The sequence below is a fragment of the Diaphorina citri genome, unplaced genomic scaffold (assembly GCF_000475195.1).
Source record: "Diaphorina citri unplaced genomic scaffold, Diaci psyllid genome assembly version 1.1 scaffold1649, whole genome shotgun sequence".
In the NCBI taxonomy this organism is placed as follows: Eukaryota; Metazoa; Arthropoda; class Insecta; order Hemiptera; family Psyllidae; genus Diaphorina; species Diaphorina citri.
In genome coordinates, this window is record NW_007379075.1 from 53,058 (window position 1) to 65,063 (window position 12,006).

General features: G+C 33.8%; 4 protein-coding genes across 11 annotated transcripts in view; 1 reads left to right on the forward strand and 3 right to left on the reverse strand.

Annotated features, from left to right (window-relative positions):
• Positions 1 to 285: 285 nt before the first annotated feature.
• Positions 286 to 12,006, forward strand: part of LOC103516718 (rhythmically expressed gene 5 protein) — a 16,779-nt gene continuing 5,058 nt past the window's right edge. Inside the window, exons 1-3 of one of the 2 annotated variants that reach the window (XM_026829033.1) lie at positions 286 to 403; positions 2,184 to 2,270; positions 4,172 to 4,478. In XM_026829033.1, the coding sequence (XP_026684834.1) occupies positions 313 to 403; positions 2,184 to 2,270; positions 4,172 to 4,478 (485 nt within the window). In that variant the 5' untranslated portion in view covers positions 286 to 312. The remainder of the gene's footprint in view (positions 404 to 2,183; positions 2,271 to 4,171; positions 4,479 to 12,006) is intronic. The other variant, XM_008481704.3, reaches the window with a different exon arrangement.
• LOC103516717 (eukaryotic translation initiation factor 4E type 2) lies at positions 2,325 to 3,804 on the reverse strand. 4 transcript variants are annotated; one of them, XM_026829031.1, is made up of 4 exons: positions 3,212 to 3,804; positions 2,795 to 2,976; positions 2,596 to 2,735; positions 2,325 to 2,449 (listed from the first exon to the last, which is right to left on the reverse strand). In XM_026829031.1, exons 1-4 carry the CDS (start codon positions 3,507 to 3,509, stop codon positions 2,419 to 2,421), a joined length of 651 nt encoding a protein of 216 aa, XP_026684832.1. In that variant the 5' UTR covers positions 3,510 to 3,804; the 3' UTR covers positions 2,325 to 2,418. The 4 variants fall into 4 exon arrangements, with proteins under 4 accessions (XP_026684832.1, XP_008479924.1, XP_026684833.1 ...); XM_008481702.3 differs by lacking the exon at positions 2,325 to 2,449 and having other exon boundaries at positions 2,488 to 2,751; positions 2,811 to 2,976; XM_026829032.1 differs by lacking the exon at positions 2,325 to 2,449 and having other exon boundaries at positions 2,488 to 2,708; positions 2,768 to 2,976.
• On the reverse strand, positions 5,213 to 6,957 carry LOC103516716 (adapter molecule Crk-like). Its single transcript, XM_026829030.1, has 3 exons — positions 6,918 to 6,957; positions 6,551 to 6,668; positions 5,213 to 6,160 (listed from the first exon to the last, which is right to left on the reverse strand). Exon 3 carries the CDS (start codon positions 6,094 to 6,096, stop codon positions 5,224 to 5,226), a length of 873 nt encoding a protein of 290 aa, XP_026684831.1. The 5' UTR covers positions 6,097 to 6,160; positions 6,551 to 6,668; positions 6,918 to 6,957; the 3' UTR covers positions 5,213 to 5,223.
• LOC103516715 (adapter molecule Crk-like) lies at positions 7,229 to 11,164 on the reverse strand. 4 transcript variants are annotated; one of them, XR_003393556.1, is made up of 4 exons: positions 10,981 to 11,161; positions 10,207 to 10,324; positions 8,819 to 9,816; positions 7,229 to 8,705 (listed from the first exon to the last, which is right to left on the reverse strand). XR_003393556.1 is itself a non-coding variant. In XM_017447172.2 (4 exons), exon 3 carries the CDS (start codon positions 9,750 to 9,752, stop codon positions 8,880 to 8,882), a length of 873 nt encoding a protein of 290 aa, XP_017302661.1. In that variant the 5' UTR covers positions 9,753 to 9,816; positions 10,207 to 10,324; positions 10,981 to 11,164; the 3' UTR covers positions 7,229 to 8,739; positions 8,853 to 8,879. The 4 variants fall into 4 exon arrangements, 3 of the variants coding, with proteins under 3 accessions (XP_017302661.1, XP_026684830.1, XP_026684829.1); XM_017447172.2 differs by having other exon boundaries at positions 7,229 to 8,739; positions 8,853 to 9,816; positions 10,981 to 11,164; XM_026829029.1 differs by lacking the exons at positions 7,229 to 8,705; positions 10,981 to 11,161 and adding an exon at positions 10,634 to 10,849 and having other exon boundaries at positions 8,811 to 9,816.

Genomic DNA, 12,006 nt, shown 5'->3' on the forward strand with positions numbered 1-12,006 from the left:
GTAATATGTAATAAATTGGCCATTGGCAGTGAAAAAACATACTGGCCTCCGCACACAGGAATTTCGTCAGAAAAGACCCACATTTCAATATAATGTAAAATGTAGGTATGCACCTATAAAGAATCATGGACCAGGTAGATAGCTACCAAGGTAACTTGTGCCCAGGCCACATTTTAGGCTATATTTTTAAAATCAATCCGAATGGATTGCTGACTAATATTCTTTTTTAAGACCTACCATCTTATGTTATTTTTTTTATGTGTTTCATATTTTATAATTTTTTTCATTACCGTTTCAGACTGCACTAAAACTATGCTAGTGTATGGACTGACCAACTTGGCCAAGATGGACGACCAAAAGTTGGATGTCATGGACCCATACCAGAGAGGAGCTTCTCAAATTAGTAAGTACCAAATGGAACTTTAGCTAACATTATCTAAAATGTACATACTTGCTCGGGAAAGTCCTGGATACTAACTAAAGAGGGATATGCTTAAAAAAAAAAAAAAAAAAAAATCCAGGAGGTCTCCCTTCTTGGAATAGATCCCGGGTTGGGATGAATTAAACTCTTCACAATCCTAATAATATGGATTATGGACTAACATAATGTTCCTACCTTACGTAGGTATAAAAGCTACAAAGCCATTTTCTCTGACTACGTGATTTTTTTTTCGCACATTCTATTCAGCAATTCCCATTAAACTTTTTACTGACACGGCAAGTCCATTAATGGTTACTGCTTCGTCGAACATGGATTGTGCTTCAAATAAAAATAATGGTGGCTTTTTCTTTTGCAATAAAAACAAGAACACATCAGGACGTGTCCTTGAACTTTAAGGCATAAACACCAGACAGTTTTTTTTTTTAGTCATTTTTTCTGATTTTTATGTGAAACCGATTCTCTCGTTGTTCTTGGATCTTCTTCACTTATGAATAAAACATGGCCACATAAAAAAGTAGGAATTTTATTTGTCTGTAGTTTGCCAGCTTTTAAATTATACGTAGCACGAACAAAAGGTTAGATCTGATACTAATGAGATAAAGTAGCTGCAATGACAAAATCCATTAGTTAGGATATTTTAGTATCCGATTTTTTGATCGAGAACAAGCTCGATAGGATAAATCACCGAAAGGTGACTTTGATATTCTTCCCCATAAAAAAAGATTATCTCAAAAATTTTATGCATCAATCAAATTGTGATACAATTTTTTTCGTCATTCTGTTTAAAAATTGTATTTTTGTAAATCATTTTTGATTGAATTTTTTCTAATATTTATAATATTTGTTTGTACGTTTTAGTTTTAAGTTCTAGCAGTAAGTCTTGAAACTATTTATTTTTTAAGGCTCTAAGAGTTTAAATTAGGTATGACTATGGTATAATCTCAAATTATCCATGGAAAAATAGAATTTCAGAAAAGTAGGTAGTTTTAAAGTTTGAAAATGAAGAGTGGATGAATGAGGTAAAAAGTATGACCTTATTTTGATTGTGAAAATTGAAATCGTTTTTAAGCCTCGATGGATCTCTTCACTTTTTTACTTTCCTTATTTCTGTAATAATAAAACAAAACATTTTATCAATTAAGTGATATGGTAGAATCAATTTTTACCTTTTTAATTTTGATCAAATGTTTAAAAATAGATACATTTTTTCTACATAAATAAACAGATTAGAACAGAAAAATTACAATAGGTTGATGATCGATCTCACTGTAAAATTAACATTAAATCATTAAAGTTCATAAGAGGCATAAATATCACCTTAAAAATAACCTTTTTTGCAACAATGAAATTGAAATTTTTCTCAAAGGGGTTTTAAAGTTTACTTTAGGACGATTCTTTTTCTTATTAAAAATTACAAAATAAAGAACATAGCTTGAACAATGAAAAATGCAAAACATATTCACCAAAAATTCAACATATGTAAGCAATACTTATTAGATACTAAGGATAAGGAAAAACATCTCTACTTACAGGTTATTTATTTGTATGTAAATTATTTTTCATCATTTTATTAAGTTGGTAATTTCTTGCCGAAATTTATTAGAAACAAAATGTAATCAATTTTTTTTCTTTTGGTTGGACAAAATATTTTTCTTTGTTAATTGTTTAGGGCTTCTTTCATTCTGTTTGCACTGATCTTAATTTGGGCAAATTAATTTTATGGGCATCTATTTTCTTTCAGTCTGGGAACACATGATGAAAGATACTCCCATGGAAAAACCCACAACCAAGAAATCAACCGAGACTCAAGATTATCTGGACCCATATGGTGAGTTTACTTTGATTCCTTAACTACCAATATTTTTTCGTCAAGAATAATTGAAAACACAAATTATTTTGTATACAAAAATACAAACTATGATGATAAGTTTTACTTTTTATTGGGTATACAATGGTTGATAGTTGCATACAAATTTTCACGTTTTGAACAGGTCAGTATTTCTAAATGTGTTTGTCAAGAATAATTGAAAACACAAATTATTTTGTATACAAAAATACAAACTATGATGGTAAGTTTTACTTTTTATTGGGTATACAATGGTTGATAGTTGCATAAAAATTTTCACGTTTTGAACAGGTCAGTATTTCTAAATGTGTTTGAATTTTTGAGACTCTCATTGTGTGTCTTATACTCAAGTACTGTGTTGGGTGGAAGATTCAGTACCCTTCTAAGTGTGTCACGTATTCTATTTGTAGTGTAAGTGTCCGAGGAAGTCTTATTCCATACTGATATGTGATCTTCTTGAAATCTTACACTAATGACAGTGAGGAAGTCTTATTCCATACTGATATGTGATCTTCTTGAAATCTTACACTAATGACAGCTCCACATATTTCATCTCCTACCATGAACTGCTCTCCAAGCATGGCTAGAATGAGGTTCTCCCAACAGCGGGAGGCAATACCTTTCCTTAACCTTATCAACCATTTTCCTCCATTTCTATTGGCTTCATCTTCCCACATTGGTTTGACACCTGAAAATAAAAGAAAGAATAAAGAATTAGATTTTTTTATTCCCTATGGTTTAGTTTGATCCTATGTCCATGGTCTGATACATGCCTCTTTTCTGAAGGAATTATTTGATTTAGGTATGTAGCTAAATCCTTCATTCTGTACAGAACTGATTGTGAAATATAATCCAGGAGAAATCACATACTAGGTATCAAGAATCAATGAAGTTATTTCTAATGTGTCTTCAGTTTTACTTACCTACTTTAAACAAATGTAAATCAATAAAGCTCTGAAATTCATTTGGCCGTACTAGATGTGTATAGATTTCCCAGAACTGTTCAACAGAGCCAAACTTCTGTATAAGTTTCAAATTGTCATCATAAGATTGAACTGACGTCACTTTGCCTGGAGTTCTTCGACTATACCAGAACCAATATTGATACTGAAGTTTGTGATGGTGAGGTGGTATTGTCAGCGGTAAATCTTCCAGTGATATGTCATCACGCTTGAGGTCTGATTCTTTGAATTCTACATTCTTCAAAACCATCTTTGACATTTTGGTTGACTAAACTCTGGGAACTCTCAAGAAATTCTCGAAATTCCTTTGGACGGCAAGTGATAGTATGGGGCGCCTCAAGTAGGTACTGAACTCGATTTTGATGTTACTTATTTCTCAGACGGAAAACACTGTCGGTGGTGTATTTTTCGAGTAGTAAAACACAAGGTGGATTGTTTGAAAACACTCACAGGATTTATTCTTTAATAATTAATTTAAATAGGAAATTTTAATAAAATTATTACGAAAATTGATCAGCACTCGTTTAAATGTGTTCAAAAAATGTTTTGAATTTCTTGTTTTTGTTTTGATTCGTGTCCAGCTGAGTTTAGAAATCAGATGATTGGCTGGTTGGTTGCTGCACGGAGTTATGGAAGGGGAAAGGTCAAGTGAGAGTTGAAATTGCATAGCCTGTTCTGGTGGAATAAATTGTCAGGCGCTTTATATCTTTCACGTCTTCACGAAATTCGTTCGTACCTCGTATCATTACATTTTCGAACTAGGTACCTAAATATACCTAATGAACAGTTAGGTAGTCTTGCTTTGTTCTAAAAATATTTAATTTTAGAATTATTATTTTCTAGGTAGGTAGGTAGGTAGGTAGGTACTTACGTTCCGTGGTAAATAATAAATCCATACCTATCTTTCTTTTTCCTTCACAGACTCCTACACCAATGAAAACCACCTGGGCTCAGCCTCATCCAACATCGAAGAACTCGCCTCTCCCAGCAACTACATCCAGGGTGGCCCCATGGTAGTCAGACTTCTCCCAGACGGCAGTCCAGTACCCGAAGACATCAACAAACCTCTGCCCAAAGACGAAGACGTGGAGGAATACTATTCGATGCGTGCCAAGCCGATTCCAGCCCTGGGAGACGTAGAGAAGAGCAAGTACGTGTATAATAGCTTCACACAGGGGAATGCCAGGCCCGGAAACGCTGCGTACTACCCTGTCACTAACAGGTTTAGATATGCCGGATATTAAACCCCCTACACCGGACTTTGAGCGAATATCAGAAGCTGGCCACCCCTGGGAAGTGGGAAGGGATGGTGTTGTATTTAGAAGCTGTACTTCGATTTACTGGAATTCACGTGGCTGGAACTTACAAGTAGTAGGGCTTTACAAGCTGCAAATGGAATTAATAAGAATGAAAATAAATATAGGTGGTAATATAGGTACCTTGTTTATACCGCTAGTATAGGAATGAAAATTGAAAAGTCCCTTTACTTCCGCAGTTCAGTGCAATAGTCCTAAACTAAAATGGACGCGGCACATAAGGGATCAGGAAGAGACCGCCTTAAAATATTTTCGCAGTTTAAACAAGGATTGAATTGAACTCTTGAAAATGTCGCTTGTAAAGTACAACACCAATCCTTCTTGGAATAGATCCCGCGTTGGGATGAATATTATGCCATGGAATTAAACTCTTCACAATCCTAATAATATGGATTATGGACTAACATAATGTTCCTACCTTACGTAGGTATAAAAGGTACAAAGCCATTTTCTCTGGCTACGTGATTTTTTTTCCCCCCTTTTTTTTCGCACATTCTATTCAGCAATTCCCATTAAACTTTTTACCGACACGGCAAGTCCATTAATGGTTATTGCTTCGTCGAACATGGATTGTGCTTCAAATAAAAATAATGGTGGCTTTTTCTTTTGCAATAAAAACAAGAACACATCAGGACGTGTCACAGAGTCCAGAGTATTTCATGTAGGAGTCTCTGTCTTGGGTGTGCTGTTATGAATGTCTCCATTGCCATTTGTTTCCACACTGGTTTCATTGGTAGGGATAAACTCAACATGGGTGAATGGGAAGTGTCCAGTCTTCCCATTCAATTCTCCCTCCCACTGGCCATTAATATTAGTTTTGGTGACTTTGATTATATCTCCTATTTCTAATTTTAAAGCTGTCTTGTCATAGGCATTGGGTACACGTACTTGCTTGACACGGGCAAAGGCAGGTAGTTTGACTTCAAGATGAGTTTTCCGAACAGGTGTGGTTTGCTGTTGAGGTACATGATGGCTCGAGGAATCAAGGTGTAAATTCCTCAGACTAAGTATACTCATTCCTTCTGAGTATTTCTGTACATAGGGGACAGGAATAGATCCTACTTCACCTGAGATGTTCTGAGCTGTCCACCAATGTTCTTCATCTTTGGACACAACAATGAGAATATCATTCTTCTTGAATGGTAAGTCATCAGGATCATTCCCATCAAAATCATACTTGGCTATAACTTTCTCTATGGTTTTAGTGGCAGGTTTAATGAGAGGTGAGGTGTCCAGATAGTGAACCTTGTAGAATGCCAGAAGACTGGGCAAATCTGAGAAAGTTTTATCTCCTATCTTGTAGCATGTTTGTTGTTCAGTATTTGTGATCTTGTTAATGATATAATGACTTACTTTATTATTTTCCTTTACACAGAGAACATAGTTTCCCAATATTGTGTTGCTGTCTCGTACAAGGAAGGCACCATTGTCTTTTTCACTAAGTAGAATAGCCTGAGCTTCCTGTCTAGTCATCATACCAAAGTACCAACTGTTCCTATCATGAGGGTCAAATGTTCCTGTCATTTTCATGGAGCTATGGAATGGCACTGTTGTAAATATAATGTATCACCACCACCTATTCCATCACAACTGTCTGGAATAAAACACAATAAATTAGTAAAATGAGATTCAATAAAATGATTGTGATATAATGGAGCCCTCTCAAAACATAACTTGAGATTACTTTATCACAATCAGTGATGTTTTGAGACTAAATGGACAAAATAACACAAATGTACAGTACTTTTAACTCCTGAAATCTTCTTTATCAGTACAATGACAGACTCAAAACACACAATTACTTAAATTTCATTTAATTTTAATTATTTTCTGATGATATTTTAAGGCAAAGAAGCAAAAATACATAATCTACCTCACAAGCCAATGCCAAGTGAACAGGTTGAATGTTGAATGGCATTTCAAGCAAGCTACATCTCACACAAGAATAATTATTACTTCTATAACTGATAAACGCAATACTTACCTCAGAAATTATTTGACCTCAATTATCTGATAAGCATAATATCATTTTGATTAAGAGAATAGGTACCTAAGTAGTTGACACAGAGTTTAGATAAATTTCATTGACACACTGACAAAATCTGAAACAATCCATAAGAGCAAATAAATATAGGGGTTGTTAGTTGTAAGTAATTTTGATCCAAGTTCACAAATTGGACACAAAAGCTTGTTAATTAAAAATAAACTACATTGAGTAAGGTACTATGTATTGAATACAGTACCCAAAATTGGGAGACTTTAAATGGGTACCTACCCAACAACAAAGTTATCACAATTAACTCGACAAACAGGACTTTGATCTTTTCAAAAACATAAAAGGGTACACCTACCTGAATTTGAAGCTTGCCAAAAATTATGACTCAGTTTTGAGAAAGAAATAAAAAATTGATTACATTTTTTTTCTCTCCCTGTAAATAAAATAACCTTGTACATATTTTCCTTTCTTCTTTATTTTTTTTATTTATTTTTTCCCTTTTTTTCATAAATTAATTTTAAAATGTGATAAATTTATTTTATATTTTATGATGAAAACTAAGAAGAAATAAAACTGGATTGTGTTTCTGAATTTATAAAAAAAGAGACAAATTAAAACGAATAAAAAGAGTACTATTTGTTATTTGTCAATATAATCAAAACTGTTGTCATTTTCCCATTTTAGTTTGTCTAAAGGCTAAAGATGATTTGGATTAGAAGAGAGGCATAATAAAATTGAGGAATCAAGCAGTAGCGTTTATGAGTTACCTATCCTCAAAACTCTCTTCTCTTTCATCTCTCTCCTTCTAAAGGTGCAAGCACATTACCCAAAACCCCAGATTACAATGTGACAACCATTAGCATAAAAGACAGAGGGGTACAGAATTTAGAGATGGCGAGTTTACAAGAAGATCGATTAGGGGAAAAATCAACAATTCTGATGAAAATGCGAATAAATAAATATAAATATGCAAAACATTATAATAAGGAAAGACAAAAAATATATACTTAGAATAAATATAATCGGATATGAACAAAATTATTAGACATTACACAACAAAAGATTAGATCACAAAAAATAGTTATTAGGAAGATTTCGTACACCAATATCATAGAGGTTACGAAATTGCGGTACGAAAATTCCCCATTATTTACAGATGTTTCACACAAAACTTGACACCTCGAAGTGAACAACCACACCCAAGATTGACAAAATACAAACATAGTATTTATTCCTATGATGAAAGCATAAAAGACCAGAGATAATTTTAAAAATGAAAAATCAAAAGTAAAAGGGCCAAATACTTAGGTATGAGCGTATGACATAAATATGTAGATACTTTAATCAGGAGAAATCAGTGATTTAAGTTCAGAGTAAAATAAAATGAGCCATTAGATAATTAGCTATAGAAAAAATGTAATAGAAAGTAGAAAATATTTAATGCATCAGTAAAATATAGTAAAAAAATTAGAACATTTTGCTTTCTTTTTTTCCGCGCACAAAAATAACATTTCAGTCTTACAACAAAACGAACAATACATCTTAAATTTATTTTGAATATGACAATAAATATACACATAATCATTAAGCGAGTCAAAACCTGGGACCTACTCCTGAAAAGAACCTGTTCTCGTAAACTAAAAATGTTAGGTATATGCTGCCATCCTAAGGAATTAAAAAAGTTTGAAAATGGGGGTCTACCTACATATCCGTAGGTAAGTAAGTAAAAACTGTTTGAGGTACAATTATTATATTTCATGGACAATGAAATCAAAATGAAAATTGTACAGTTTCCTATCAGTAAAATCCAGAACATTTAGGTATGAGGTATGGATAAAGAAAAACTGCAGTGGACATCACCAATATTTTTTCAGTCCCTAGAAGGTCTGTTAAGCTAACAGCCTGTTTGGTTCCATTTGAATTATATAGGCTTAACAGGACTGTTAAGTTGACACTGTTAGAAATGAAAATCGATATGTTCAGGCAGTTACAGCATTACTGAGATGGATGTGAGATAATATCTTGGCCTTGATGTCATATATGTAGGTAAGTACATAAGTCAAGGGACAAAAGTAGGTATTTTAACTATTCCCATTTTTCACACTTTAGAAACACCCTTTTAAAAAGAATGGGTATGTGGGATCTACTAATAGGATTTTTCTCATTATTTATACAACCTGGTCAGGAACAGAGTCCATCTATTCCCATTTTTCACACTTTAAAAACACCCTTTTAAAAAGAATGGGTATGTGGGATCTACTAATAGGATTTTTCTCATTATTTATACAACCTGGTCAGGAACAGAGTCCAGAGTATTTCATGTAGGAGTCTCTGTCTTGGGTGTGCTGTTATGAATGTCTCCATTGCCATTTGTTTCCACACTGGTTTCATTGGTAGGGATAAACTCAACATGGGTGAATGGGAAGTGTCCAGTCTTCCCATTCAATTCTCCCTCCCACTGGCCATTAATATTAGTTTTGGTGACTTTGATTATATCTCCTATTTCTAATTTTAAAGCTGTCTTGTCATAGGCATTGGGTACACGTACTTGCTTGACACGGGCAAAGGCAGGTAGTTTGACTTCAAGATGAGTTTTCCGAACAGGTGTGGTTTGCTGTTGAGGTACATGATGGCTCGAGGAATCAAGGTGTAAATTCCTCAGACTAAGTATACTCATTCCTTCTGAGTATTTCTGTACATAGGGGACAGGAATAGATCCTACTTCACCTGAGATGTTCTGAGCTGTCCACCAATGTTCTTCATCTTTGGACACAACAATGAGAATATCATTCTTCTTGAATGGTAAGTCATCAGGATCATTCCCATCAAAATCATACTTGGCTATAACTTTCTCTATGGTTTTAGTGGCAGGTTTAATGAGAGGTGAGGTGTCCAGATAGTGAACCTTGTAGAATGCCAGAAGACTGGGCAAATCTGAGAAAGTTTTATCTCCTATCTTGTAGCATGTTTGTTGTTCAGTATTTGTGATCTTGTTAATGATATAATGACTTACTTTATTATTTTCCTTTACACAGAGAACATAGTTTCCCAATATTGTGTTGCTGTCTCGTACAAGGAAGGCACCATTGTCTTTTTCACTAAGTAGAATAGCCTGAGCTTCCTGTCTAGTCATCATACCAAAGTACCAACTGTTCCTATCATGAGGGTCAAATGTTCCTGTCATTTTCATGGAGCTATGGAATGGCACTGTTGTAAATATAATGTATCACCACCACCTATTCCATCACAACTGTCTGGAATAAAACACAATAAATTAGTAAAATGAGATTCAATAAAATGATTGTGATATAATGGAGCCCTCTCAAAACATAACTTGAGATTACTTTATCACAATCAGTGATGTTTTGAGACTAAATGGACAAAATAACACAAATGTACAGTACTTTTAACTCCTGAAATCTTCTTTATCAGTACAATGACAGACTCAAAACACACAATTACTTAAATTTCATTTAATTTTAATTATTTTCTGATGATATTTTAAGGCAAAGAAGCAAAAATACATAATCTACCTCACAAGCCAATGCCAAGTGAACAGGTTGAATGTTGAATGGCATTTCAAGCAAGCTACATCTCACACAAGAATAATTATTACTTCTATAACTGATAAACGCAATACTTACCTCAGAAATTATTTGACCTCAATTATCTGATAAGCATAATATCATTTTGATTAAGAGAATAGGTACCTAAGTAGTTGACACAGAGTTTAGATAAATTTCATTGACACACTGACAAAATCTGAAACAATCCATAAGAGCAAATAAATATAGGGGTTGTTAGTTGTAAGTAATTTTGATCCAAGTTCACAAATTGGACACAAAAGCTTGTTAATTAAAAATAAACTACATTGAGTAAGGTACTATGTATTGAATACAGTACCCAAAATTGGGAGACTTTAAATGGGTACCTACCCAACAACAAAGTTATCACAATTAACTCGACAAACAGGACTTTGATCTTTTCAAAAACATAAAAGGGTACACCTACCTGAATTTGAAGCTTGCCAAAAATTATGACTCAGTTTTGAGAAAGAAAATATACACCTACCCATCTATACATCAACATGAATGATGGGCTTTGTTTGAAGAGTTGTTGTCCACTTTTATTGCCTTCAATTATAAAATAATACCTAGTTATTTATACTTTTGTAGATTATTAAATATCTCATATCTACAGGGGTTCATGGGATAGGTACAACACACTTTCTTATTGTTACAGTCTTATTAATGGATTACTTTCATGGGGTGTTTTTCCACATCTGATAAGGTACTGAAGTTTTCTTTTGTTATCACAGCAAGTAGATACCTACTTGTGCATTTCATTATACTGATAATCATGTGAAGAAACGCACACAGAGCAAACAACCTTCAAGAAATGTATGTTCCTATACTTACCAAGGAGTTTTCCCCCAGTTGTGAAGTTTTCACAGAATCGGTGATCGTGAGAGAAACTGAAAATGACTTTCCCCTGAGTGTAGGAAACTCCTAAAGTTTACACTTAACTTAAAAATTAAATTACTGGATAGCTAATGGGGCACAACCAGATTTTTTTTTCTTCGCTGATAAAGGAAGTTCGAAACACGCTGATTTCAATAGAAATGCTTAAAAATTCATTTGAGGCTTCCTAAGAGGAGAAATCTTCGTTTGAAATTTCCGAATTTTGAAACGCACAAAATTTTCGCGGGCAGCCATTTTCTCGTGATGACGTCAGTTCATGCGAGGTCGTAAACCATGCCTGCTTCAACGTAGGGCTTATCAGTAGCTTTGAAAGAGAGTTTTTTAAATAGTACATTTTCCAAAGTGATAGAGATTGAAATTAATTAAATAACTCTAAAAATGACCACCACATCATTGGCATATTGTATTGTACCCAAATGTCCAAGCACTAAAAAGAGAAATCCTGAGAAACTCTTCTTCTCTGTGCAATCAGGAAAAGTGAGAAATAAATGGTCTGCTATTGTAAGAAGAACCAAAATATCCCTAAAAGGTAGCTATTATTGCTGTGAAGATCATTTTGATGTAAGTATAAACCTTTTTATAAATGTAGGTATAAAGTTTAAAGCATTTAGCAGCACCATTTTCCATGGTGTTTAATTGTTGTTATCATAGTGTTTTTTTTTTTACCACTCTAGAGAAGTCAATATGGTTGAAAAGTCCTGCCAATGTTACAAGTGGTAGTCAGCTCTCGATTTGTATAGTCAAAGACCGACGATTGGGTTTTTTTTTACTGGGTAGAACTACTTTAGGGAGGACAGCGTGGAGAATTTTATTTTTTTTTTTTTTTTCAAATGTTTTCTGTATACGGTCACATATTCCATAACTGTTTAGGTTTTTTGATTGTCCGGATTATAACTTATTCGATCAGCATATTCATATAGAATAGGGAAGACTCGCGGATGATGGATCAATCAGCCAATACCT

What these genes read in the sequence shown, in the direction of transcription:
- LOC103516715 (XM_017447172.2), bottom strand. Translation starts at nt 9,752, where the DNA reads ATGAAAATGACAGGAACATTTGACCCTCATGATAGGAACAGTTGGTAC.
- LOC103516716 (XM_026829030.1), bottom strand. Translation starts at nt 6,096, where the DNA reads ATGAAAATGACAGGAACATTTGACCCTCATGATAGGAACAGTTGGTAC.
- LOC103516717 (XM_026829031.1), bottom strand. Translation starts at nt 3,509, where the DNA reads ATGTCAAAGATGGTTTTGAAGAATGTAGAATTCAAAGAATCAGACCTC. An exon ending in TAAGATTTCAAGAAGATCAC is followed by an intron (nt 2,736 to 2,794) that starts ATATCAGTATGG and finishes CAAGAAGATCAC; the next exon opens with ATATCAGTATGGAATAAGAC. An exon ending in AGTCTCAAAAATTCAAACAC is followed by an intron (nt 2,450 to 2,595) that starts ATTTAGAAATAC and finishes CTTGACAAACAC; the next exon opens with ATTTAGAAATACTGACCTGT.